Source organism: Pelodiscus sinensis, chromosome 3 (assembly GCF_052426305.1).
Source record: "Pelodiscus sinensis isolate ZL-2025 chromosome 3, ASM5242630v1, whole genome shotgun sequence".
NCBI classification, from domain to species: Eukaryota; Metazoa; Chordata; order Testudines; family Trionychidae; genus Pelodiscus; species Pelodiscus sinensis.
The window spans coordinates 33,963,321-33,988,848 of NC_143054.1; the positions used below are offsets into that span (position 1 = coordinate 33,963,321).

The following is a 25,528-nucleotide window of genomic DNA, read 5'->3' on the forward strand; positions in this document are numbered from 1 at the left end:
TGCAAAGTGCTACACTTAGGAAGGAACAATCAGTTTCACACATACAGAATGGGAAGCAACTGTCTAGGAAGGAGTACGGCAGAAAGGGATCTAGGGGTTATAGTGGACCACAAGCTGAATATGAGGGTATGTCTACACTACCGCACTATTTTGAATTAACTTAATTCGAAATAGTTAATTTGAATTAAGCTAGTTCGAAATAACACATCTATACACAAAACTATTTCGAAATAGCACGTCCACACTGAGTGGACCCTGAACCAAAGTTAAGGCTGGCCGGAACCAATGCCGCAGGGCATCAGGTTAGGACTTAGTGTGTGGGGCTGCTGCCTGAGGCTAACTGAGCTCCGTGCTTAAAGGGATCCTACCCCCACCCCGGACAAACAGTTCTCAGGGTTCCGGGCAGCTGCACACCACCACAGCTGCTGCAGCTCCCAGCCTCACCAGGCAGCCACACAATGTGTCTCCTAGCCCCACTGGGCAGCCCGCTGTCCTGCTGGCCCAGCAGGGCTCTCTGATGCTGACCCTCCACTGGGACTCTCTGGTCCTGCAATATCCATGCAAGGCCACAGATGGTGCCATACAGAGACTCCCAGTTTAGAGAGTTTCAACTATACTTTGAAGTCTAACCTGCTGGGAATGGTGCACAGGCTTTGTGTGGGCTTCCTGTACAGGTGTGAATATAACTTATTATGAATAATGCAAAATAAAAAGTTTTCAGAGGTAGATGCAGCCTGCAACAAGAAATATATATGCTATAGATCCCGTTTTCAAAGCTGAACACCTAAATAAAGGTGTTCAGTTTACTATTTGTATATTCAAATAGATGTCTCAGATGCCTGTTTTGTTGCCATATCTATTGTATACAAAAAAATTTGCTTAGGTTACAAAAATCATGTGCTCAAAAGTTGGGAAATGTCAGTTTTACAATTGTCCATGCAACTTGAATTCTGCCCACTTGTACAGCTAACCTGTGCAATGAATGAGGCAGAGATCCAGTAGGAAAATTAAGGATGAGACAGTAATTATGGCTGTCAATCACAGTTAACTCACGTGATTAACTCAAAGTTAATTGTGACTTGCAAAATCAATCATGATTAATTGGACTGTTAAACAGCATATCATTTTTTGGGTTTTTCTACATCTTCTAATATACTGTTTTCAGTAACTTAGAATACAAAGAGTACAGTGCTCAGTTTATATATTATGTTTGATTAAATATTTGCACAGTAAAAATGCTAAACAAAAAAATAGTGTTTTTCGGTTCACCTCACACTAGTACTGTATTGCAATCTTTTTATTGTGAAAGCGTAACATACAATTGTAGATTTTGTTACATAACTGTACCCAAAAATAAAACCATATAAAACTTGAGCGCCTACAATACCACTCAGTTCTATTTGTTGTTCACCCAATCACTGAAGCAAACAAGTCTGGTTACAATTTGCAGGAGATAATGCTTCCTGCTTCTTGTTTACAATGTCAGCAGAAAGTGAGAACAGGCATTCATGTGGCACTTTTGCAGCCAACATTGCAAGATATTTACCTGCCAAATATGCTAAACATTCTTATGCTACTTGATGCTTTGGCCACCATTCCAGAGGACTTATTTCCATGCTGATAATACTCATTAAGAAAATAATGTACTAATTAAATTTGTGACTAAACTCCCTGGGAGAAAATGTTATGTCTCCTGTTCTGTTTTAGCCCCATTTTGCTATATACAGTATTTCATGTTGTAACAATCTTCGATGATGACCCAGCACATGTTCATTTTAAGAACACTTTCACAGCAGATTTGAAAAAATGCAAAGAAGGTAACATTGTAAGAGTTATAAAAATAGTTACAGCACTCAACCAAATGATTAAGAATCTGAAGTGTCATCCTAAAATCTGAGAGGGACGAGACATAGCATATGCTTTCAGAAATCTTAAAAGAGCAACACTCGGATGCAGAAACTAAAAAAAAAAAAAAAAAAAAAAAAAAAAATGAACCACCAATAAAGAAAGTCAGCCTTTTGCTGGTGGCATCTGATGAAAATAAAAATGCATTATTCTGCTTTGCTTTGTATCATTATCAACCAGAAACCATTATCAGCATGGATGCATGTCCTCCGAAAGGGTTGGAGCATGAAGGGACATATGAATCTTTGGTGCATCTGGCATAGAAATATCTTGTGATGCCGCCTACAACAGTGCCATGCAAATGCACTTTCAGGTGACATTGTAAACAAGCAGGAGGCAGCATTATCTCTTTCAAACTGTAACCACAATGGTTTGTCTTCTTGGCTTAACAAGAAATAGGACTGAGTGGGCTTTAGGCTCTAAAGTTTTATATTGTTTTATTATTGAATGCAGTTATTTTTTGTACATAATTTTACATTTATAATTCAAGTTTCATGATAGATAACATTTAAGTAGTTTTATTAGGGGAACTGAAAAATACTATTTCTCCTGTATTTTATAGTGCAAATATTTATAATCAAAATAAACAAAGTGAGCACTAAACATATTTTGTGTGGTACGTGAAATCAAAATATTTGAAAATTATTTGAGAAAACATCCAAAAATATGTACATAAATGGTATTCTATTATTGTTTAACTGTGCAATTAATCATGTGAATAATCACCAATCATTTTAAATCGCTTGACAGCCCTAACTTGACAAAGGGGCCAAATTAAGATTGTACTGACTACTGCAAAACTGCCATTACCTCTCTTTTGAATGCTTGACCATGCAACCTATATAACATCAAATAAACATATTTTGCCCTCTATTCCATCTCCCACATCTTTTTAAATGCAGTTTCTTGTGGGGTGGGTATAAGGACAAAGATTAAAACAAATTATGTACGTACAACTATATCAACCTCCCCTTCATACATTAGCAGCACAGTTTGAACCCTGCAGCTTCAGGCCAGACTACTACCACTTCAAACAAAAAACTGACAGGACCAACTACGTAAGCTAGCTGTAGGGGAAGCTTCTTATCCCAGAGTTAGAGGTATAGGTTGTTGGAGCTTTTATACATCCTGGGTCTCCTTTTCCCAATGGTGCCGATAGGTATGATGGGTTTTTGGGACCATGTTCGGGGTCCAGGAATGTCATGAAGGGAACCCAGATTGTCTTTTTCTCCCACAATTTAAATACAACATAGTTACTAGTGGAAGTTAACAATTCTCAGAAAAATGGTTGCAAGAATCTTTTATCATTCAAAGCATTAGGCAAACTTAACATCAGGGTACCTTACCAGCTTCTCCTTTAAGTATTAGTTGAGCACAGATATTGTGCTCAGTACTGCATCAATCGAAAAAGAAAGCTGTAATCCCCATCATCACAAAGGTCTTACAATCTCAACTGAAATGTACGTGCATATTTTACAGTGAAAAACTGAGCACCCCAACCAGTGTTCCCTCTAATATTTTCTATCGTTGGGCGTGTTAAAATTTCTTGTGTGCAACCCAACATTGAGGAAGTATGTGGATGTTATATATATATATATATATATATATATCCCCAATTTAACAACTAGCATCACACCTAGTACTTGCTATTTTCTGACTCATAAGAGCAAGAATTCTACAACACAGCAATGATCTGCAATATAATATACCATGTATTAATTAGCAACACAGGATTTAAAAAAAAAAAAGATCAGAGTTTAAGATATCTGCAACACTCCAAAAAAACTGTTAAAAATTATTTTTCTTTCTTACCGTAAGCCATTAACACCTATGTAAACTTTGTTTGAAATGTAATCATGCAAGTGTCCTGGCACGCACGCACGCACCATGCAGCCTGCTCTCTGCCCCCTATCCAACCCAGCCAGCCAGAGAGGACTGCAGCGAGTCAAGGACACCCCAAACAAACTCCTCCTTACCTCCAGTTCACTGCACAGATGCCAGCACCCACCCACTCCCTTTCCCCTGCTTACTGCTGTACAATCTGCTCCCCACAGACCAGATGGGGGCTGGGATAAAATCCTGCTTCTCAAACTAGCAGGCACTAGCAGTCTGTCCTATCCTAACTCCCAGCTAAAGCACAAACATATTATCCACACCTTCCCCATTCCACAACACAAATTCCCCCCAAGCCTCCAATTCACCCCAATGCCAGCACCTACCCTCTCATTCCCTGACCTACTCCATGCAGAAGGCTTGAGAGTGCTGAGTTCCTGCCTCTCTCTCCTCATGCAGATGGGACTCTCCAAACTCCCCTCCGCTCTGATTCTGCCTCAGCAGCTCGCTTATGCCCTCCCTCTTCCTCCTCCTCCCTGCCACGTATAGTCTCCTTATCTCCTTTGTTTGCCTATTCTGGGAACTACTCAGTTTCAAACATGAAGCAGCTCTGTTTAACTACTTGCTTAGCAAGATGATGCCCTGCCTGCTGCCAGTCAGCTGAGCGCCATGCCTGTGCAGGAGCTCTGAACTTCCAAGCAGAGCTCAGAAAACAGATGTGCAGTTGCATAGCCAAACAGCTTACAGGGAACTTAGACCCCCAATTTACACATCAAGTGACAATCTTGGATTCCATGTGTTGTGTGTATGCAGACCTTGCTAGGCTCATGAAGGTTCAGATTCTAAGTTAAGCAGCATATTGAACAGGGGCACCACTTACGGAGTACAGGAGGGCTCTAACCACCCTCTACCTCCTGAGTTCCATATTGGAGGTTTGCTCATCCTAGCCCCAGACCAACCTTTTACCTGCAACACAGCTTAAGTATAATATGTGATGAACCGGGAAGCTGGAAGAAGCACAACCTTTGGGGCAGGGCATTTGATTATAAACCAAGACAGGGTGATTAATACAACTGGCTTGTCATTAAAGTAAATTAAGGATTGTTAGATGATCCTGAAAGCACTGGCAGGCCATCCAGTTAAAAGACAGGAAACAAAGGCAGAAGTAAATGGTGAGAATGGAGAGTGGTAAATAGTGGTATTCCCAAAGGGTTATACTGGGACCACTACTATTCAACATAGTCATACATAAAAATGACCAGAAAAGGGGATACATGTCCAATTATTACAGAATATTGTGGTACAATCTTTTTATTTTGCTTCCAAATTTTCCTTTTGAAAAACACAAAAATACAGCCATCTAAAGGTCAACTCATGGCACTATGTTAAAAGCGTAACACTAACAGTTAAATACTTACCACCGCTACCTTCTTTCGTCTTTGTGGTTTTTTTATGCCTATCTGAATGTAACTGCAGAGGAAGAATAAAAAGAAAATTAGACAAAACACATTCATCTATTTCAATAGGTTAGTAATTTCATAAAACATTTTGGCCTAGTAGGGACACCCATAATTAGTGACAACATTTTGCAAATTTTAGTCAGTTTTAGTGTATTTTATAAATTGGAAGCATGAGCTTTTGGCTTAGGCATTGACCTGGTTACAGCACAGTTTGATTTTTCCCAAGATTCTCCAACAGGCTTCATGTATTTAAGTCACTAAATTTTTGGACCTTCACTGCCTATCTGTAAAGAGGGAATAATACAGCCCTCTTCACAGACTTTCTCTGTGTTGTCTATTTATTTTAGATTATAAACTATAAGGAGTGGGGACTGAGTATATGTTCAATGCATTGTACAATGGTTCTTCAGTCTCATTTTAGATCTCTGAAAACTACCAGAATAGAAATCATAAATTCACTGTTCATTTTTATTTTAAGATGCTGATATCGTAAGTTTAAAGGAACAATGTTGAATTATTGAGTTTCCTGTGAAGATCCACCCCATGATCTCGAATAGGAGTTGAGAATGTACAACATCTCTCCAGAAGATTCTTCAACAGCATGTAGAATTGGTCCCTAAAAGTAAACTACTCTATTTTAAGTTTAAAATCCCCTGGATCTCAAATATGATTTTGTTTGTTTGTTTTGTGGTATTTTGTTTTGGTTTGGTTTGTATTGTTACATCTTCTCCAATGCCAGGTTTGGTTCAAAAAGCAGATGTTATTTAGAATAAACAAAAATGTTCATGGGCCAGCTGATGGTACTATCTTACATTCTTTCCAGAATTGTGTCAGTATCAGATCTTTAGGCTTGAAACAAAAATATATTAATTTATTTCTGTTAAAAACTACTATGTGAACTTCAGTTTCATGTTCAAAATATAGGGGGAAAATAATCACCATTGCTCACTTATGTCCCTTTCATTTACTTGCTGTTGGAACAACAAACAATAATGAAATTTGCTTCTTGCATGAATATGCATGCAAATATGGGTATTCACACAAACTGCAGCTATTCTCTATGAATTTCTGTGAACAAAAACATGTTCACAAATATTTTTAAATAGCAAAATCAAGGCCATAAACACAGTCTAATCAAACAGTAATTCAGAATTCAAAGAAATGTTCTTGAACACTTGCTTTGTAGCATTCAGATGTCCCAAATCTGCTCAGGAATAACTTCCAGTTTCCCTAACCAGCAGCAGCAGTAGCTGGTGCATCAAATTCATATGATTCTTGTGGATTTAACTGCTGCCCAGTTTTTCAGTGAAGCTGGCTGGAATCTTGTTAATTTCACTTTGCTTTTCCTTAGCAAAAATATGAGACCTAGCAGAGGCAGTGGAGTTATTTGGAACTACAACTCCATCATTTCCATTTAAGCGCAAGATACAACATAACATCCTAGAAGCTGTATTATCCGCAAAATGGCCCTTCCTATTGTAATTTATTGACTCTTGTTACTACCACTGCCCTAATTGGATTCGAATACATACTTTGTCCTCATGCTGTTAATGGACATTCTCTTTAAGCCTAAGTAACCTTTAACTCATGTTATACCTACAAATAACTTTATCTCCACCAGGATTTAACAATGTGTTAGTTAAGTTAAAAAAAATTATCTTTGTCCCTTGTGAAGACAAGGCCTAAGCATTGGCACCACTTGTTTTGAAACTATCCTTACTAGAAGTGTCACTTTACACATGGATAAATAAACGGGTAATTATATGTAATTATAACAAGTCAGCATTTTGACAAGGCAAATTACTTTTCACTGTTCATGCTTTGTTTACATTTACATTTTTCTCATCTTGGACAAGTAAAACTGTGTAGTCAGTTGCACATGTATTCAGTCAGTTTCAGGTTCTCAGCGCAGCAACATTTTGATTGTAAACTCTGCAGAGGAATGTTGGTTTAAAACCAATTATTTCCATTACCTTATAATTTTTTCATTTTAACTTTTGAAAACATTTCTATTGGTTTCACTTTGGCAATGCAGTCTAGTGAGTATGGAGAACAGTGGTACAGAATCCAGGAAAACAGTATTCCATTCTTGTCTCAGCAGCCTCAGATTTTCTATGTAAACTTTGAAAACTCACTTCTTTGTGCCACATTTTAGGCCCTTTCTTCCCTCTTTGTTGGTTTTGTCTATTTAAAAGGCAAGCTCTTAGAGCAATGAGTATCCCTTACTGTCTATTTGTACAGCATATTAACACAATGGACCCCTGAACTCTCCCTAAGGTTTCTAGGAAATGTGGTAATTAAAAATTGTTTTTTACAATATTTAAATGTTGAGTCAGATTTACGCCTTCATACTTACTCCAGTTTTTTAAACTTTTCCCTCCCAGCAGCCACATATTTGCCACCCTGTTTGATGTCGGACAGATTTTGCACCTGGTGCCCTTCTTGGGGGGTGTACAGCTTCCTCACCCCAAAGGGCACCTCCACCCCGTCATTCAGCTGGGCTATGAGCGCCTCGAAAGTTCTCACGTGGCGATGGTGGATCACGAACTTCCTGCCCAAATAGAAGGGGTCCCCGTTGCGGTACACCAGCACCTTGCAGGCTGGGCTCACCCCCGACAGGCTGTACCGGGCCTGGGGCTGGGGCTGGGGCTGGGGCGAAGGCACCATGGTCCGGGGCAGGCGAGGCTAATACATGCAACCGTCTCCCCAGCAGGGCACGCGTGGGCTAGTCCGAGAGGCTCTCTGGGCACCTGAGCTGTACCGGGCGCCAGCTGGGGCTGCTTCCCTGGCCTCCTAATTCATAGCGTCCCCCGGGCCCGACCCCACCCCCGGATCGCAGCTGTCCCCAGTGGCCCCGCTTCCTCCCCACCCTCCCTGGCCCGGCCGGAGGCTGACGTGACCCGCGGGGATTGTGACCCCCCCACCCCGCAGGCCAAGGCAAGCCGGCCCGGCAGGGCGCTGACTGGTCTCCCCGGCAACCTGCCCAGCGCAGGGAAGCCACGAGCCGCCATGAGGGGCGCCTGGCCGGACGGGGGCGGGTTGTAGAAGCCGCCCCGCTCTCCGCCGTCTCTCCTGCCTCCCTGGCCTCGGCCCGCACGTTCTTCCCGCCCCGCCTGCTGCCTCCGAGCGCCCCGGCGCTCACTGAGAACCCTCCGCGCTCGGCCCGGGCCCCTCCCGTTCCCTCCGCTCCCCCGCCGCCTCCTGCCCCAGTGACTTGCCCCACCCCCAGCTCTCTCCATCCATCCCCTCCTCCCTCAGTGACTTACCCCACCCCCAGCTCTCCCCTCCAGCCCCCACTCCATCCATCCCCTCCTCCCTCAGTGACTTACCCCACCCCCAGATCTCCCCTCCAGCCCCCACTCCATCCATCCCCTCCTCCCTCAGTGACATACCCCACCCCCAGCTCTCCCCTCCAGCCCCCACTCCATCCATCCCCTCCTGCCCCAGTGACTTACCCCACCCCCAGCTCTCCCCTCCAGCCCCCACTCCATCCATCCCCTCCTGCCCCAGTGACTTACCCCTTCCCCCAGCTCTTCCCTCCAGCCCCCACTCCATCCATCCCCTCCTGCCCCAGTGACTTACCCCACCCCCAGATCTCCCCTCCAGCCCCCACTCCATCCATCCCCTCCTCCCTCAGTGACATACCCCACCCCCAGCTCTCCCCTCCAGCCCCCACTCCATCCATCCCCTCCTCCCTCAGTGACATACCCCACCCCCAGCTCTCCCCTCCAGCCCCCACTCCATCCATCCCCTCCTGCCCCAGTGACTTACCCCACCCCCAGCTCTCCCCTCCAGCCCCCATTCCATCCATCCCCTCCTGCCCCAGTGACTTACCCCACCCCCAGCTCTCCCCTCCAGCCCCCATTCCATCCATCCCCTCCTGCCCCAGTGACTTACCCCACCCCCAGCTCTCCCCTCCAGCCCCCACTCCATCCATCCCCTCCTGCCCCAGTGACTTACCCCACCCCCAGATCTCCCCTCCAGCCCCCACTCCATCCATCCCCTCCTGCCCCAGTGACTTACCCCACCCCCAGCTCTCCCCTCCAGCCCCCACTCCATCCATCCCCTCCTGCCCCAGTGACTTACCCCACCCCCAGCTCTCCCCTCCAGCCCCCACTCCATCCATCCCCTCCTGCCCCAGTGACTTACCCCACCCCCAGATCTCCCCTCCAGCCCCCACTCCATCCAGCCCCTCCTGCCCCAGTGACTTACCCCTTCCCCCAGCTCTTCCCTCCAGCCCCCACTCCATCCATCCCCTCCTGCCCCAGTGACTTACCCCACCCCCAGATCTCCCCTCCAGCCCCCACTCCATCCATCCCCTCCTGCCCCAGTGACTTACCCCACCCCCAGATCTCCCCTCCAGCCCCCACTCCATCCATCCCCTCCTGCCCCAGTGACTTACCCCACCCCCAGATCTCCCCTCCAGCCCCCACTCCATCCATCCCCTCCTGCCTCAGTGACTTACCCCACCCCCAGATCTCCCCTCCAGCCCCCACTCCATCCATCCCCTCCTGCCCCAGTGTCTTACCCCACCCCCAGAAACTTTTCCCCTGCCATGATCCCACCCTCTGCCCTCCTCTCCTAGCGACTCCCCTCCGTTCCCTATCCCATTCCCTTCCCTCCTCTCCCAGTGACTACTCCCCTGCCCCATCACATCCCCTCCCTTTCTCCTCACCTCCCCCAGTGACTTCACTCCCTGCCCCAGAGACGAAAGTAAGGCAGTGGCCCCTGTGCACTGCTCCAGCAAGAAGCCAGTGGGCTGGGGTGCTCTGCTGCAGAATGATGTGGCATGCTCCTGGCTGGGCTCTTCTGCAGGCTGCTGCACTAAACAACAGGCAGCCAGGCAGATTGAGTTAAACCTGGTGGATGGGGGGCACCTCACACTGCTCTGAGGTTGCCACAGCCCTGAGCTCCCTGGCAAACCCTTTAGAGAGGGCAGGGAAGCTGATGCTCCTTCCACCCTGCTTCCTACTGGCAGTATTCCCTGTAAGCTGTGTCCTTGTGCAGCTACTTCAGGAGAGATTTAAACCCTGCCCAGCTGATTAGTAGAGATCCCACAGCAAGGGTTTTTTTGTTTCTACTCTGCACATGGAAAAGATTAGAAAACTCCTGCCCGGGGTCCGCCCCTTCAGGGAATGTGGAACCACCCTACACACTGCTTGCTCAGAGGTCTGCGCAGGCTATTGGCTCCCCTGCCTCTGTGTCATGCTGCTATATAGAAAACAAGATGACAGCAAGAAGGATTCAGTATTACAATAATTGAAGAAAGGTAGCAGAGAGGTGGAAAACAGACTTCAAATTTGAACTTGATAACGTTGTGGAAGGGATGGCATGACGATATTGCCTACAGTGGCATGTAGCTGATCTGCAACTGCTAGCAGCAAATACCCCAAAAACCAGTGATAGGACACTAGATGGGAAGGGCTCTAAGGGTACTTCTACACAGCAAGGCGAAAACCAAATTAAGATACATGACTTCAGCTACATCAATTGCGTAGCTAAAGTCAAAATAGCTTAATTCGGCTTTTGGCATTGTCTAAACAGCAGGAAGTCAAAGGAAGAGCACTCTTCCTTCATCTTTCCTTACTCCTTGTAAAATGAGAGTTATAGGAGTCAGAGTAAGAAGTCCTCCAGCTCACCATTACTTTGAAATAATGGCTTGCGGTGTAGATGCGCTCTTCGTTATTTTGAATAACGTTGGTAATTCCAAAATAATGCTGCCTTTAGGGTACATCTAGACTACCTTTTAATTTCAAAAGAGGATATACAAATTCTGCGGGAATTTGCATATCTTCTTCCAATCACTTTTTCAAAAGCAGGTCTTTCAAAAGTGAAAGTAGTCTGGACACGAGTTTTTTCAGAAAAAAAAACCCTTTTTTGAAAAAAATCGTGCTTCCTAAAAAAAGGTTTACGCAGTTTTTTGAAAAAGGGTTTTTTTTCTGAAAAAAACACATCCAGACTACTTTCACTTTCAAAAGACCCGCTTTCAAAATAGCAATTTGCATATGCTCTTTCAAAATTAAAACATAGTCTAGACGTGTCTTTAGTTACTACAGAGAATTCTTTCCCAGGTGTCTAGCTGCTGGGTCTTACCCCACATGATCAGGGTCTACGGCTCATCTACACTGCACATCAATTTTGAAATAAGCTATTCTGGAATAGTTATTCCGAAACAGTTTTTTTAAAATAGCACTTCTACATTACAGGGAAGCCTCAAAACTAGTCCAAGGCAGGCTTCCCTAATGTAGACATGCTATATCGATTTAGAGCCCCAAGAGGTTCTGAGGAGGAATAACTTAGAATGGCCTTGGTGAGGGGCTATTTTGAAATAGCATTTACACATGCCTTATTTTGAAATAGCTATTTTTGGAATAGATGTTATTCTTTGTAGAATGAGATTTATAGATTTCGGAATAGGCTGCCTGTTATTTTGAAATTATTTTGAAATAATGTAATGACTGTGTAGACACTCGCATAGTTATTTCGGAATAATGGCTGTTATTCTGAAATAACTTTGCTGTGTAGACATACCATAACTCATCACCATAGGGCTACATCAAGATTGCATCCCTTTTTCGTAAAAGGGATGCAAATTAGACGTATCTCAATTGCTAATGAAGTGGGGATTTAAATCTCCCCCACTTCATTAGCATAAAAATGGCTGCTGCTTTTTTCCAGCACGGAGCTTTGCTGGAAAAAAGCTCCAGTCTAGACGCAGATCTTTCGGAAAATAAAGCCTTTTCTGAAAGATCCCTTATCCCTCTTAAAATAAGGGATAAGGGATCTTTTGGAAAAGGCTTTATTTTCCGAAAGATCTGCATCTAGACTGGCGCTTTTTTCCGGCAATGCTCCTTGCTGAAAAAAAGCGGCAGCCATTTTTATGCTAATGAAGTGGGGGAGATTTAAATCCCCCACTTCATTAGCAATTGCGATACATCTAATTTGCATCCCTTTTAGGAAAAAGGGATGCAATCTAGACGTAGCCCAGATGTGATCAGGAGGGAATTTTCCCCATAGTCAGATGGCAGAGACATGGGGGGGGGGGAGGTTTCCCCAATAGCATGGGGCAGGGGTAACTTAAAGATTCAAGTTAGTGTGAATTATAGGTTCTCAGTAATTTTAAGTGTTTAAACCATGATCTGAGGACTTCAGTAACTTAGCCAGAGATTATGGTTCTATTACAGGAATGAGTAGGTGGCCTTATGTGGCCTGAAATGTGCAGGAGGTCAGACTAGATGATCATGATTGATCTTAAAGTCTATAAGGAACTAGTGACATAGGTTTAAACCCACAATATGATAAATCACACAAAAGAAAATGTGACCCCTTTCTTTACCACACATCATGGCCACAAATTATTATGCAAACTAAGGAGTAGAATACAAAGTCAGCTATAAGGGTTAAGAAACAAAATGGAGAAAAGCATCAACCTTAGAATAGATATTAGACATAATAAATTACTCATGATAGGAAGGATGATTGCATGGGGAAGGTGCTGAACTAACACTTGTGGGTTCAAACTCTGATCTGAAACAGGTTTCTTGTGTGACATTTAGCAAGGTATTAATCTCTCTGTGCCTCTGTTCTCCATATGCAAAATGGAGATAAATTTATTTCCCTACCCTACAAGATATTATAAGAAGAAACACATTACAGATAGAACACAAAAACCTTAGATTATAGAATTACAGATTAATCACTTTTCACTAGCAGTTCATAAGAGTGATAAATATAATATTAACTAAGTGTAAATCAAAAACATAGATTACAGTGTGTTATGCCACAACATATTTTGCTTGCTCCCAAATACAATGCATTAACCATGTAAAGTCAGAAATAATTCTGTAATACCCAGTTTTGAGCCTACACAAAATATACATATCAGGTGTCACAGTGACAGACCGCTTATATATAAATTTTTAAAAAATAGTCCCCGTTTCATGGATCATTCAACTTTAACTATAGAATCACTGCCAGTGCCTCTATAATTGTAATAATATTTAAGTTCAACTGTTATACAAAATTCCAGAAAATTGTTTGCTGCATCTGCCGTCATATATATCATGTGGCATTTTAGCTACTACATAATAATCTTGGCTATAAATTGTTTAAAAAACACCACATACACCTCATGAAGAAGCCTGATTTACTTGGGATTGGACCTGCTGGAATAGAGGATTGGATTAGATGACTCCTGAGGTCCCTTCCAACCATAATTGTCTATGATTCTAAACTTGCCCATGGCCTCAGTTACTCCTCGTCACCATCACACCACTTCCGCATAGAAGCCATGATGCAAACAAGGGTTGCATAGTGTAGCCTGCAAATCTATATGCTTTCCTATCTTATCCCTTTTACTATATTCTGGCAGTAATGCAAGGCCTACAGGAATTTTATCCTGCATAAAGTTGGCTTTAGCAGTAGTGTAGTGTGGGTATGTCTACACAGTTAAGTTATTTCAAAATAAAAGCCATTATTTTGAAATACTTGTACTAGCGTCTACACAAGCCAACTGCTTTTTCGATATTAATTTGAAATAGCCAAGGGCTTATTTCGAACTTGGTAAACCTCATTCCACGAGGAATAGCACCTATTTCAAAATTACTATTTTGAAATAAGCGCTGTGTAGACACGGAATAGGAGTTATTTCAAAATAGGGGGCCTCCAGCCCTTCCCAGGGTGCCCTGCTGGCCACATTGCCCCAACCAGGAAAACTCCTCTCCTGCCCCACTCCCCAGAGCCTTAAAGGGGTAGAGTCTGGCCACAGTGTTTGTGCCAGCTCCAGGCCTGCCAGCCCAGAGCCAGTATTCGCTGCCTCAGACCCAGTGGCCCCAGCATAAGCCAGTGCCAGCCAGCCTTCCACCACTCCCTGGGCCCAGTCCCCCAGCTCCCATGAGCCTGCCAGGGGCCGGAGAAGGCGGGCGCCTTCCTGGTCTAGTGCGGAGATCATGAATCTAACTGAGGTTTAGGGGGATGCCTCCAACATCCATGATCTCCACACTGGATGGAGGAACACGGCCATCTATGGCAGGATGGCTGTCAGCCTGGCCACCAAAGGCCACATCCGAATCCAGGAGCAGGTTTGGATTAAAATTAAGGAGCAGTGGCAGGCCTATGCCAGGGACACAGGGGGCAGCTCCCAACCAGGGGCAGACCCAGAAAGCTGCCCCTATTTTGACGCCCTGGACCACATCCTGGGGGGCGGGACGGTCTGTGCCCCCCAGGTGGTCATTGACCCTGGGGCAGAGGGCCCTGACCAGGGCATGGAGGAGGAGGAGGAGGAGGGCCAGGAGCCGCAGGAGCCTGGAGGGAGCATGCTGCACAGCTAGGACCCCTGAGCCATCCCAGCGGACCTGTCACCGGTGTCATTCGGGGAGGCAACAACATGTGAGTGCCATCAGTGTCCCCTTATGGGAGAAAGGGGAAGGGACACCAGGGACCGTGCATGTGGGCCTTGCTGACCACGGATCATGTAGCCCCAGCTGGCTGCTACACGGGGGCCTTGGCCTGTTAGCCACATGCGTGTATGAAAAGACATGACATGCTCCTGACCCTGGGGTGGGACACAGCAGGACACGCTCCCTCCACAAGCCCCCTCTACACAGAGGCAGGAGACATCTCCTCCCCCTACACACACACACACACACACTATATACAGCACAGGGGCATGGGTGCAGTCCCAGGACAGCTCCCAATCCCGGGGATAACAGGCCATCCCGACATGGCCTCTGTGCAAGCACATCGACTCTGATGGTGCGGAGAACTGTCATCCTCGCCTTGCAGAATGGGACTGGGCTTCACCCCCTGTGTCCCCAGGGAAAACTGACCACTTCTCTTGTTTCTCCACAGCCGCACCAGCTGCGAGTGCAGGGTGCACCACACCACCTGGGATATCCTCTCACACCCAAGGCCCACCCGTGCAGTGGAGGGGTACCAGCCGGGTACCTGGGGGCACTGCGAGCCCTGCACTGCACCCTCCACCACTGGGTGCAGGAGGACCTGCAGCTCCAGCAGAAGCAGCATGCCCAGAGCCTTGCCATCTGCGAGCACCTGCAAACGCTGGTGCAGAGCTTGCTGCCTCCTGTTGCTCCAGCCTCTGCTGCCTCCCCAGGTACTGCTCCTCCTCCCACTCCTTCTCCCCCTTCTGCTTCTTCCTCCACACCCTCCATTCCCCTCCCTCCCCCAGGGACACCAAGGCCCCTGCACTCATGGTGCTGGGAGACAGTTGGGCCAGTGAGACCCCCAACCCTGAGCTTCTCCTCTCCCTTCCTCCCCTTGCCTCCCCCTGCCAGCTCCCTCCTCCCAGCTTTCCCCCTCCCCTCTCCCACTCTGCTTCCTCCCCTCTCCCACCTTCTTTCCCCAGTCTCATTACTTCAGTTTCATTCCCCTGCCCCCACCCCAGTTTTGTTCAATAAAGAGACTTTGATGTAATGAACACGTGTCTTTTATTGTACAGCAGGAAGGGGGGTTAGAGAAGGGTAAGTGGAAGGACGTGAGGGAGGAATGAGGCACAAGCCCCCAGTGGAGCACACCAAGGAGACTGTTATTGCCTGCAGAATGTGCTGCCGGGCTCACAGCAACACGTCCAGGAGAAGCACCAGAGTGCCCAGGAGCAGCTCTGGCTCCATGCTGCAGAGTACTGTTGTGTCCTGAGTGAGGGCAACCAGAGCACGCAGAGAAAAAAATGCTTTGCTGTCCCTCAGGGTACGTCTACACTAGCTCATTAGTTCGAGCTAGGCAGGGTAATTAGGGCAAGCGGAGTTGCAATGATGCCCAGGCTACACGTGGCACGGAGTAGGTAGTTCGAATTAAAGATCCTAATTAGAACTACCGTTACTCCTCATGGTAACACAAGGTAACTCCTGACCTGATGCCCTGTCAGAACCAGTTCTGGCCAGCCTTAAATGTGATTCAGCATCCAATCAGTGTGGACGCGCTAATGCGAAATAGCATTTTGTGTCTAGACGTGTTATTTTGAAATAAGATATTTCGAAATAGCTATTTTGAAATAAGATATTTCGAAATAATGCTGTAGTGTAGACATACCCTAAGGGTTAATATCTTTTTAGAAATTAAACTGAATATCTTTTAATATCTTTTTAGAAGTTGTGAAAGGCTTTGTGGCAAAATCTTCAGTTGGTAACAGCCAACCAAGGTAAAAATATGTGACACAGTGCTTCGTGAGATCTAAAACTAGATCAAAAAATGCAACACCCAGCCAAACTGGCACCCTGATCAAGGAAACAGAAAGCATTGTACCCAACCTCAGGTTCCCGCTTTTTCCACTTCAGAGAACTGGTCCAAGAGGGACATGGAATGATCTTATTCATGCATATTCAAAAGATGTCCCAATAGCACCATCCAATCAAGTATGTGTTCCCACAAAATATCAGGGTGGGGAAATCTGTTTCTGGACTTAAGGGGCTGGGTTACTGATGACGCAAAGAGGCCTACAAAATGCTATGGCAATAGCTGGGAATAGAAAATCTTCCTCATCAAGCATTTCCCTCCTTCACATCCCTCAAAGCTCTTTGCTTCACTTACTTATTCTTTCTAAGGGTGCGTCTAGACTGTATTGCTCTTTCGGGATACCAGAAGTATCCCAAAATAGCAACACCACGTCTTTAAAAGCACCCACTATCTCCTGAAATAGCAGGCATGCTATTCCATCTTCCCTGTAACCCTCATTCCTAGAGGGTTAAGGGATTTGTCAGAATAGTACCTTATTTCAAAATAAGCTCTTATTTCAAAATAAGCTCTTTCCATAGCGCAAATTGCGTAGCTTATTCCAACAGAAGGGTGCTGTCTAGATACACCCTACGTTTCTCTGCTTCTAAGTGTCCCAAACTTCACCTTTCACTGAGATCCAAGTTCAACCAGTGGAGGGAGGCTGACCCTTCTAATTCCTGGAAGAGGGTATGCGAGTATGGTACTACACTAGGTAGTTATATCTGTATACTTAGATCACTACTACTATAGAGCCAGACTTTGTTAATGCTACCCTCTGGGGTGATTGAATCAATTTGTATGATCGGTGCTGTGTGTTTTGTATTGTTTTCCATCCTAATACCAGTCATAATAAAATTGTTTTAATTTGGTACTATCCACATTGTAAGTGTGACTGCTGTTGTGAGTCCCCAAATTTGCCTCCATAAATAGAGCTTCAGAGCGCTCAACCTCTGTGACCTAGGGTAGGAGGACAGACCTAAAAACTTCTAGTCAGGTTAGACAAGCCATACCCATATCAGTTATCTTACTCTTCACCTCTGGGCTACAGTAGGGAGCAAGGCAAGTGTATGCCCAGAATGAGGAAAACAAAGCAGTATGTGGGGCCATCATTTCCCTATCTACAGTATATCCATGCTCATGTGCCATCACACAAAAAGCCTCACCATGCCATATGGAATCAGCTCCATGCTGAGCACATTTTCCTCTCCAGAAGAAATGTTGCCTCAGTCAATAGACTCTGGGATAAGGATTTTCAAACCTGGATGCTTAGAGCTATTGCTTCTGAAGCCATGTTTAAGCACTTAAATCAGTGACCTGTTTTTTTTAAGTGCCAAGCACCCAAGAGCTCCCATTGACATAAAAAAGAACTCTGGAATACTCAGCATTTTTGAAAATCAGGTCATTGATTTCATTGCTAAATATGGATTTAGAAACATAGCTTTAAGCACCCTATTTCAAAAATCTTAGCCTACACTAGTACAGAAACAAACAATATTGTGCTACATTACAGCAAAACAGCGTAAGGAAAAGGGAAGGTTAAAATCACACAGTGTGTGTTTACAAAGAAATATGCTTCCAAATTCCACCAATATATTGACATACACACAAACTTGAGGTTGACAGAGAAATACAACCAGTATCTCTTCTTGGGGGTTAGAATCCTGGCAAAATCAAGCAGGAGAGCACTTTGTAATTAATATTAAAGATAGACTGTGGAGATGCTTATGAATACTTAATTTATATAATGAATAATTATGACATGGCTATGTATGGGAAATGAAGACATAAGTGAAAGCAATAGAACATAAGTGGAACTTTTTGATTGATTTGTAATTAAGACAGTCAGATATAACAACAAAGCATCGCCTGCATAGTATCTATGGTTTATTTTTTATTTTAAAATGGAATTTCTTTTCATCAGTAAGACACTACAGGCAGAGTATTTTAGGACAATTAGTGGACTTATGGAGTGGTCTTTAATTTGATGCTCACATGGATGAGCTATGATCACCTAGGAGTGTGCTGTATTTCTTAGAGAAAAAACAGGCACCAGGAGCAGATGGGGTAAACAGACTACTTTATTGCTGATGCACGTTTACCTTGGACCCCCAACACAGTGTTCCGAGTGGCAATGATTTGGCACCAGTTACACTCCTTTATCCATTTTAGTATGTTAATTCACACATCTATCACTACTCTCCCTAAATCATTATTTTGCAAAGATAATTCCCATATGATGAATATTAATAAGCAGGTGATGAATACAATTATACCCTCCCCTGTTTATTGTTTACTGGTTTTTAGTTAAATCAGCGTTACATACTGTCTTAATCAGCAGTTTACAGGGTGGTGAGGAAAAAGCTCTTACCCCAAAAGTGTTTTTACAGAGCAAGTAATGAGACTAAACAATGACACTGCTCAGTGTAACTATCTTTCTAGGCTGCAAAGACAAAGGGGGAAAACATGCTTAGAGGGCAATGCCTGCGGTGGCTGGATCCTTTAACCACTAATGTATAGAAATCCCAGACCACTATTAATTTTTACAGATCCCAACAGTGTTATCACTGATTTTTTTCAAAAAATATATTTACACAAAAATATATTACTTTCATTATATTCGTAGGACCTCAGAAGTCATCGTATTATTGTACAGCCATAATACATACAGAATTGTTGTGTATGAATTATTGTTTGGAAAAAGTCATGCTTAGTTTATTGAATGTGTACCATTCAATGAATCTATTCAAGTGTAGTTTATACAATAGAGGAAAAAGTGAACATCCATTCTTCAACTCTTAAGTCTTTTTTAGAAAGTCCTTCTTGTTCATTTGTTTGTATAAAAGAGAGCCCGCGGGAAACCCCAGAGACGCATCCTACTTACACCTCCATCAGGAACAATAATCAGTCTCACATGAGTGATCACATTCTGCATTTGCAGGGTAGTACCATCAAAGAAATGCCTCTTGTTAGGCTTAAGCTAGAAGAAAAATGTAAGGTAAAATAGACATACTTAAATACTACATTTTAACAGAATATTTTTTACATATAGACAGTAGGGTGTATATGTCCACTAAAATTTTAGCTACAGATAGAATAGATGAAATTCAGATACACAGTGAAGTTACACTATTCAAGACTCCAAAATAATGTTTGTTATTTGACATACTCAGGCTCACCAACATGGGGGAAGGGCTAAAGGGATACGTGCCCCAGGAGCTGGGGGATTTAAAAGGGCCCAGAGCCCTTGGCAATGCAGTAAGACTAAGGAAGATTTCCTGACCACCCTCACTCTGTGCTGCTCCAGAAAGTGGCTCACACCATCCTTGTGGCCCCTGAGAGTGAATCTCCATATACTTACCTCTCCCCAAGTGCTGACTCTGCAACTCCCATTGGCTGGGAACTGTGGACAATGGGAGCTGCAGGGTTGTGCTTGTGGGCAATAGCATGCAGAGACCCACAGCACCTCCACCTAGGAACCACTGCCAGACGGGTATGCCAGTCGCACTTGGGAACCACCGAAGGTAAGTATCAACTGCCTCATGCACCCCAACCCCTTGCCCCAGTCCAGAGCCAGCACTCCCTCCCAAAGTCTTCACTCTGCACCGTCTCTCGTATCTGAACTCCCACCCACTCGCATTGCTTCTGCTTAGAGCCTGCACCCAAACGCCCTCCCAGAGCCCGACTCTTCACTCCCTCCCACACTCCAACTCCCTGCCTTTTCCTGGTGAAAGTGAATGTGGGTGGGGGAAAGTGAGCAACAGAGGGAGGGGGGATGGAGTGAGCGGGGTCAGAGAAGGAGTGGTATAGGGCATGGCCACAGGGAAGGTGCAGGACAAGGGTTTTTGGGGTTGCGTGATTAGACAGTTGGCAACCCTACCAGGTGGGCATGTGGAAGTCCTGCCATGCCAGAAGATCGTGCCGAGCAGTGCAACTGGCAGTTCACTGGGCACCAGCCAGCATAGGTGTAGCACTGTGCAAATGTCAGGTAGACCATGTCCATGCAGGTGCAGATGGGGCAGGGGGGCATTAACTGTTCTGCACTTGAACCCAGAATTGCTGTCAGTGGGCCTGGATATACTGTATAATGCTTCTCCAACTCCCAAGAAGATGAAAAGAAACAGGTTGTTGAGAACAAGGACTGTGCCCACTTTTGCTTACTATACTGTATAGTTTTCCCCTGGTAGTGTTTGGAAATCGATCTACTCATATACAAATCTACAAACACTTTTTAAAAGCATTTATTTCAATACAGCCAATAGGCTATAGGCTAATAGTCCACAGTGCTCATGTGATCTAGAAATAAAAGGCTTACCTTTGTAGCAGAAAGCAAAGGGCTCCATTTTGGATTCTGTTTAAAGTTCCATTTTTGTGCTATACAATTTTTTTCTTCTTGTGTGTTCAGAACACAGGCCTCAAGTTTGCAAGTATCTGGAAAGTTACCTGATTGCAAACAGCAACGTGCTTTTGTACATTATCACATTATAAGTATTTTCTTAAAATAGAGTTAATTTATACAATAAATTTAGACTTTCAGACCTGAAACACAGAGTAATGAATTTCACAAAACACAGATTTAATTCTGTAAGTTTACACTAAACGTATGGCTTAAAAAATAAGAAGATTTGGACAAATAATTAAAAAGCTATTTACACATTTTAATTGTTAAAAAGCACGATGCTTGTATTAATTTAAATATTAGTGAATTATACACTTATCTCCATCATCAGGACCAATCATGGAAATTGTCCACTGAATAATTTATTCCATAAATTTTCCATTCATCATATTGTATTTGTTGAATACAACAATTTTTCTACAAATATCTGAAGCCTATTGCTTGAAAAAAATATGGTTTGAATCTTTGCAAGAATTGACATAAAGGGCTCAGATTCTCCAGTCTAGTCACTCTGCTTTACTCCAGACTTAAACCCAGTGTGTGACTTCAATGGAATCAGGATTTTAATGACAAAATTCCCATGGTCTTCAATGGAGCCAACATGTCACTGAGTGAATGTCTTCAAAGATTCTCCCAGTATTGAGGAATCCTTCTCTGACTTAGGGAAGCTATATTAGCTTATATGCTGCCTCAGTCGTGGTACAGATGTGCCCACAGAAGGCACATCTGAGGTGCACCAAGCTCAGCTAATCAACTGCTAAGCCACCTTAATTCCACAGTGGCTCAGTAACCTATGATCCTGACCAATATATCTACTGTACAACATTATGTTTTTTGTATGATCAGTAAAATACAAGAGACAAAAAAGGAGCATTTCTTTTACCTTTAAAGTGATGAGTGTCTATTTCAATGTGAGTTATTACACAAGCATGTGCCAGCCGGAAAACTGCCCATTCACTCCCTGACATGAGGAGGATACCTTTGTCATCAGCCTGAAAAAAGAGGGAAAAGCCTTTTACATGGTTTGGTGAATCATAAACATCAAAATGACAAAGGCAAGATATGGTACATTTTTACATTTATTATCTGAACTTAGTTTGTTAAAAATGCATTTTACTTTTTAAACTGTTGAATGAATCTCATGAAATGCAAGATTCCCACCTCCCTTCTAACAATGAGAATTTTTTCCTGCAAAGAACTATATTCTCCAGATACCTTCGCAGATTGGTTTAGTCATATTAAGATATGGAGTCTACAGATCAATAAAAATATAGTTCACTACAAGATTTACTCAGTGGGTCCTTCAGGGCAGGGGGCTGAGGGTGTGGGGGTGGAGGAGTCATGGCAGGGGATTGGGGATGTGGGAGTGCTGGGTTATGGAAGAGGGTGGGAGTGCAGGAGTGAGGAAAGGGGTTTATGAGGTGTGTGGGGGGTTCAGGAGAGGGGATGGGGTGCAGCAGTTAGGGCAGGGGGGTGCAGGAATCAGGGCAGCAGGCTGGGAGATGTGGGAGACACAGAGGAGAGAAAGTGAAGTGCAGGAGTTAGGGCAGGGGTCAGAGGCTCAGGTCAAGGGGTAAGAGTGGCTGGCAGCTGCTCCCCGGGGCCAGCCTGATGCAGTGGGGGCTGTGCTGCCTGACCCGCTGACAGTGTTACTCCCCGGGGCAGGTCCTGAACCATGGGAGTCTCGCTGCTCAGCCAGCAGTTACTCTGTGGCTTTCTGTGGCTGTCAGGGGAGTAAGAGTGCTCTTGCTTCCTGCCCCCCTGTGGTCATTCTGGAATATAACTGTCCCTGCTACCACAGCCCTCTCTTTCCATTTGATGAGAAACAATCACATTCCATTGTCCTGGCACAAATAAACCCTGAGTTTGCTATCAGTTATCAGAAGAGGAAGCTACATACTAAATTTGGTGGTCCCAGCTCTTACAGTTTAGAAGGAGTTCTTGAACAAACAGCTTCATGGACAGATAGACAAAAACTTTCTCAAACATATAGTAGATTTAAAAGACAGAATTCATAAGAGATTTAGTATGTTTTATTATGGAAAGGCTATAAAATGCTTTCAGGTTTGCAGGTCAGCATTTGGATAATGTCTTTAAAAAAATAAATCATTTTTTTTTTAGTCTGAAAGCCAAAATCACCTTAATCTAAAAGTTTTAGTATACAAAAGTGAACTAAAGTAAACAAAGAGATCACTTTCAGATTGCAATTGCTAGCATTTCAATCATTCCACATATCACCGCACATGTAATTCTTATGATAAGCACCCAACCTACTTTCCATTATTTAGGCTCAATTATGCTTCTTGTCAAGTCAATGGAAAAACTCCCATTCACTGCAATGGATGCAGGATCAGGCCATTAATAATTTGCTCCCTTTAAACCTGCTTAGATCCTTTAATTTTATTATTGTATCTGTAAGAACCTGGGTTCCAAAGGTGATAGAGCTCTAGTAATAATAATCTGTCGCCTTAGTATAGTTCATTTCATTATCAAGAGAGGTTAAGAATCCAGACAGAGATGGTGAGAAAAAGGGAGACCTTATAGAGCCTAATAGCTTTGAACTAGACCTAGAGAATATAGTGCAATAGGAACAATATGAAAGGCTGCTATCTCCTGAGAACACACGATGTTCTTCAAGAAAAATGTCTTTTCAGATTTCTTTTAAATGTTCTCAAATTTCACTAACTCACACATACACAAATATATACCTCTTGAGGATTTAAAATTAAGTATTTATAGAAAAAAGAATTGTAAACAGATCTAGAAACAAAATCTTATTTATTCCTTATCTTATTTATTCCTTACTTTTAAAACTGGTGGCCGGTCCAGTCTTCTTGCTGTTTCCCAACCATCTTCCATGGAAGTTGCTCTTCCTAGCCCTGCAAAAATAGGTAACTGTATTTTTAGCTCAATATATTTCCAATACTTCAGCTAATCCATTCTGACATTTTCAAGGGATTAACATCTCCTATCTTTATACCTTAAACTAGTGATTTGAAAATTAGAAGATGCTGGTCTTTTTCCTTACTCTTTTCCATCCCTCTCTGTGCCCTCTTCTGCAGACACAGGTGCTTCTAATCTTTTTTCTTCTTGCTTACCTGAAGGCATTCCTCTCTCCTTATTTCTTCTCCCTCATTTTCCAATATAACTTCCAGCCCTTCCCTTTCAGTCTGTATTTACAACTTTGTTCAACTATCCAGCCACCAACCCAAGCTGCCCCTGAGTTCCAAGCCTAGCTCTCAGCCTCTCCCCTCAGCAGCAACTGACCCCAACCTTCATGCGCTCCCTGGCTCAGCCTATTTATGTTTTACTTTCTTCTCTCATTAGCTCATCCGGCTTTGGCTTCCTACAAGTGCAAGTTATCCCTTCTATCCTTTCAAAACTATGTCTCTCCTACTCTGGGGGCTTGTATACACTATAGATCGTAGCAGTATAACTTATGAAGGCTATACTGATGTAAGTACCAGTATGGACAGTGCTACGCCAGTGGGAGAGCTTCTCCCATTGACACAACTATTCCTCTCATGCAGGTGGTTTTATTATACTAATGAAAGAGCTCTCTCCTGTCTGCATAAAGTGTCTTCACCATGTGTGCTACCACTGCATCGGTGCTCAATTCAATTCCTTGGTGTCTGTTGAGACTACCAGTGGTTATGGACTTTATAATGTTGACACTTCTCCAGGGAGACATAGACTGAGATCATCAAAAGAGAGGACAGATCATATCCCCCAAGAGACAGGACTATGTAGCACTTTAAAGACTAACAAGATGGTTTATTAGTCTTTAAAGTGCTACATAGTCCTGTTTTTTGTTCCAGTTACACCAGACTAACACAGCTACATTTCTATCTCTATCCCCCAAGAGCAACATGTGAAAAAGTCCTCCACCCATGAATCTCCCTTTTCCATGTTGAAAGAAGGCTCTGGTACCTCCAAAGCACCATTTCTTCTTTTCCCCTGACTTTCCAGACCCCCTCTCCACATGATCTGGGATCGCTGAGAGAAGGGGTGTGGAATTTGGACAGACCAGTGATGGAAATATTACAATCTGCCCCAGCCCAGTAATATTTCATTGGAAAAGTTAATACAGCCCCAGACTATTTACTGTTTTACAGAACCTCCTCATCTTTCATTCCAGACCACCCTGGAGTCCCTGCAAGTCACTTGAGGCCAATGTGGAATCTCTGGTATATGGCTCCAGTGGAATCTCACTGCCAGGGAGGTGCAGAGTACATGGGAAGAGTACACCTGGGAGTTCAGAACCTCTATACGGATGTATCTCACAGATCCCAAGGTAGCTGCCATGTTTGGGACAGCTTTTCTATGGCGGAAGGAATAAAACCCTATTCTATACATGCTACAGGGGAATGCCCCTGTTGAAATCCTTGCAGTTTCGGTTTTTTTAAAAGTCCTTTTCCAAAGTTTTTGCCACTGGAGAAAATAATCTGGGTTCTGGCTACAGAATGAGCCATGGCCTAAAAGTGATATCCTTGTTTACAGATGGAATTAGACATCATGGTCTATATGGAAGATCTTCCCTACCATAAATTAAGTTAGCAAAACAAATTTATTGAATTGGTAGGCTCATATAGCTATGCAAGTAGGACCGAGACCTGCAGCTTATCTGAGTTTTGTTTGAGAAAAGATCATAATTCAGTAAATTCTACTTTACAGCACAGAGAGTTAAAGACGGTGTTAATCTGTA

General features: G+C 43.8%; 2 protein-coding genes across 4 annotated transcripts in view; both read right to left on the minus strand.

Moving 5' to 3' along the window:
- DCDC2C (doublecortin domain containing 2C) overlaps nucleotides 1-8,095 on the minus strand; it is a 128,401-nt gene extending 120,306 nt beyond the window's left edge. The window contains exons 1-2 of one of the 2 annotated variants that reach the window (XM_075923537.2): nucleotides 7,555-8,094; nucleotides 5,157-5,208 (exon numbers count right to left, since the gene is read on the minus strand). In XM_075923537.2, the coding sequence (XP_075779652.2) occupies nucleotides 5,157-5,208; nucleotides 7,555-7,865 (363 nt within the window). In that variant the 5' untranslated portion in view covers nucleotides 7,866-8,094. Of the gene's footprint in view, nucleotides 1-5,156; nucleotides 5,209-7,554 lie in introns of both variants that reach the window. The other variant, XM_089777059.1, reaches the window with a different exon arrangement.
- Nucleotides 8,096-15,644: 7,549 nt separating this feature from the next.
- Nucleotides 15,645-25,528, minus strand: part of ALLC (allantoicase) — a 31,332-nt gene continuing 21,448 nt past the window's right edge. For both annotated transcript variants that reach the window (XM_006112062.5, XM_089777060.1), the window contains exons 9-12: nucleotides 23,629-23,702; nucleotides 21,707-21,815; nucleotides 20,740-20,867; nucleotides 15,645-19,404 (exon numbers count right to left, since the gene is read on the minus strand). In XM_006112062.5, the coding sequence (XP_006112124.2) occupies nucleotides 19,252-19,404; nucleotides 20,740-20,867; nucleotides 21,707-21,815; nucleotides 23,629-23,702 (464 nt within the window). In that variant the 3' untranslated portion in view covers nucleotides 15,645-19,251. The remainder of the gene's footprint in view (nucleotides 19,405-20,739; nucleotides 20,868-21,706; nucleotides 21,816-23,628; nucleotides 23,703-25,528) is intronic.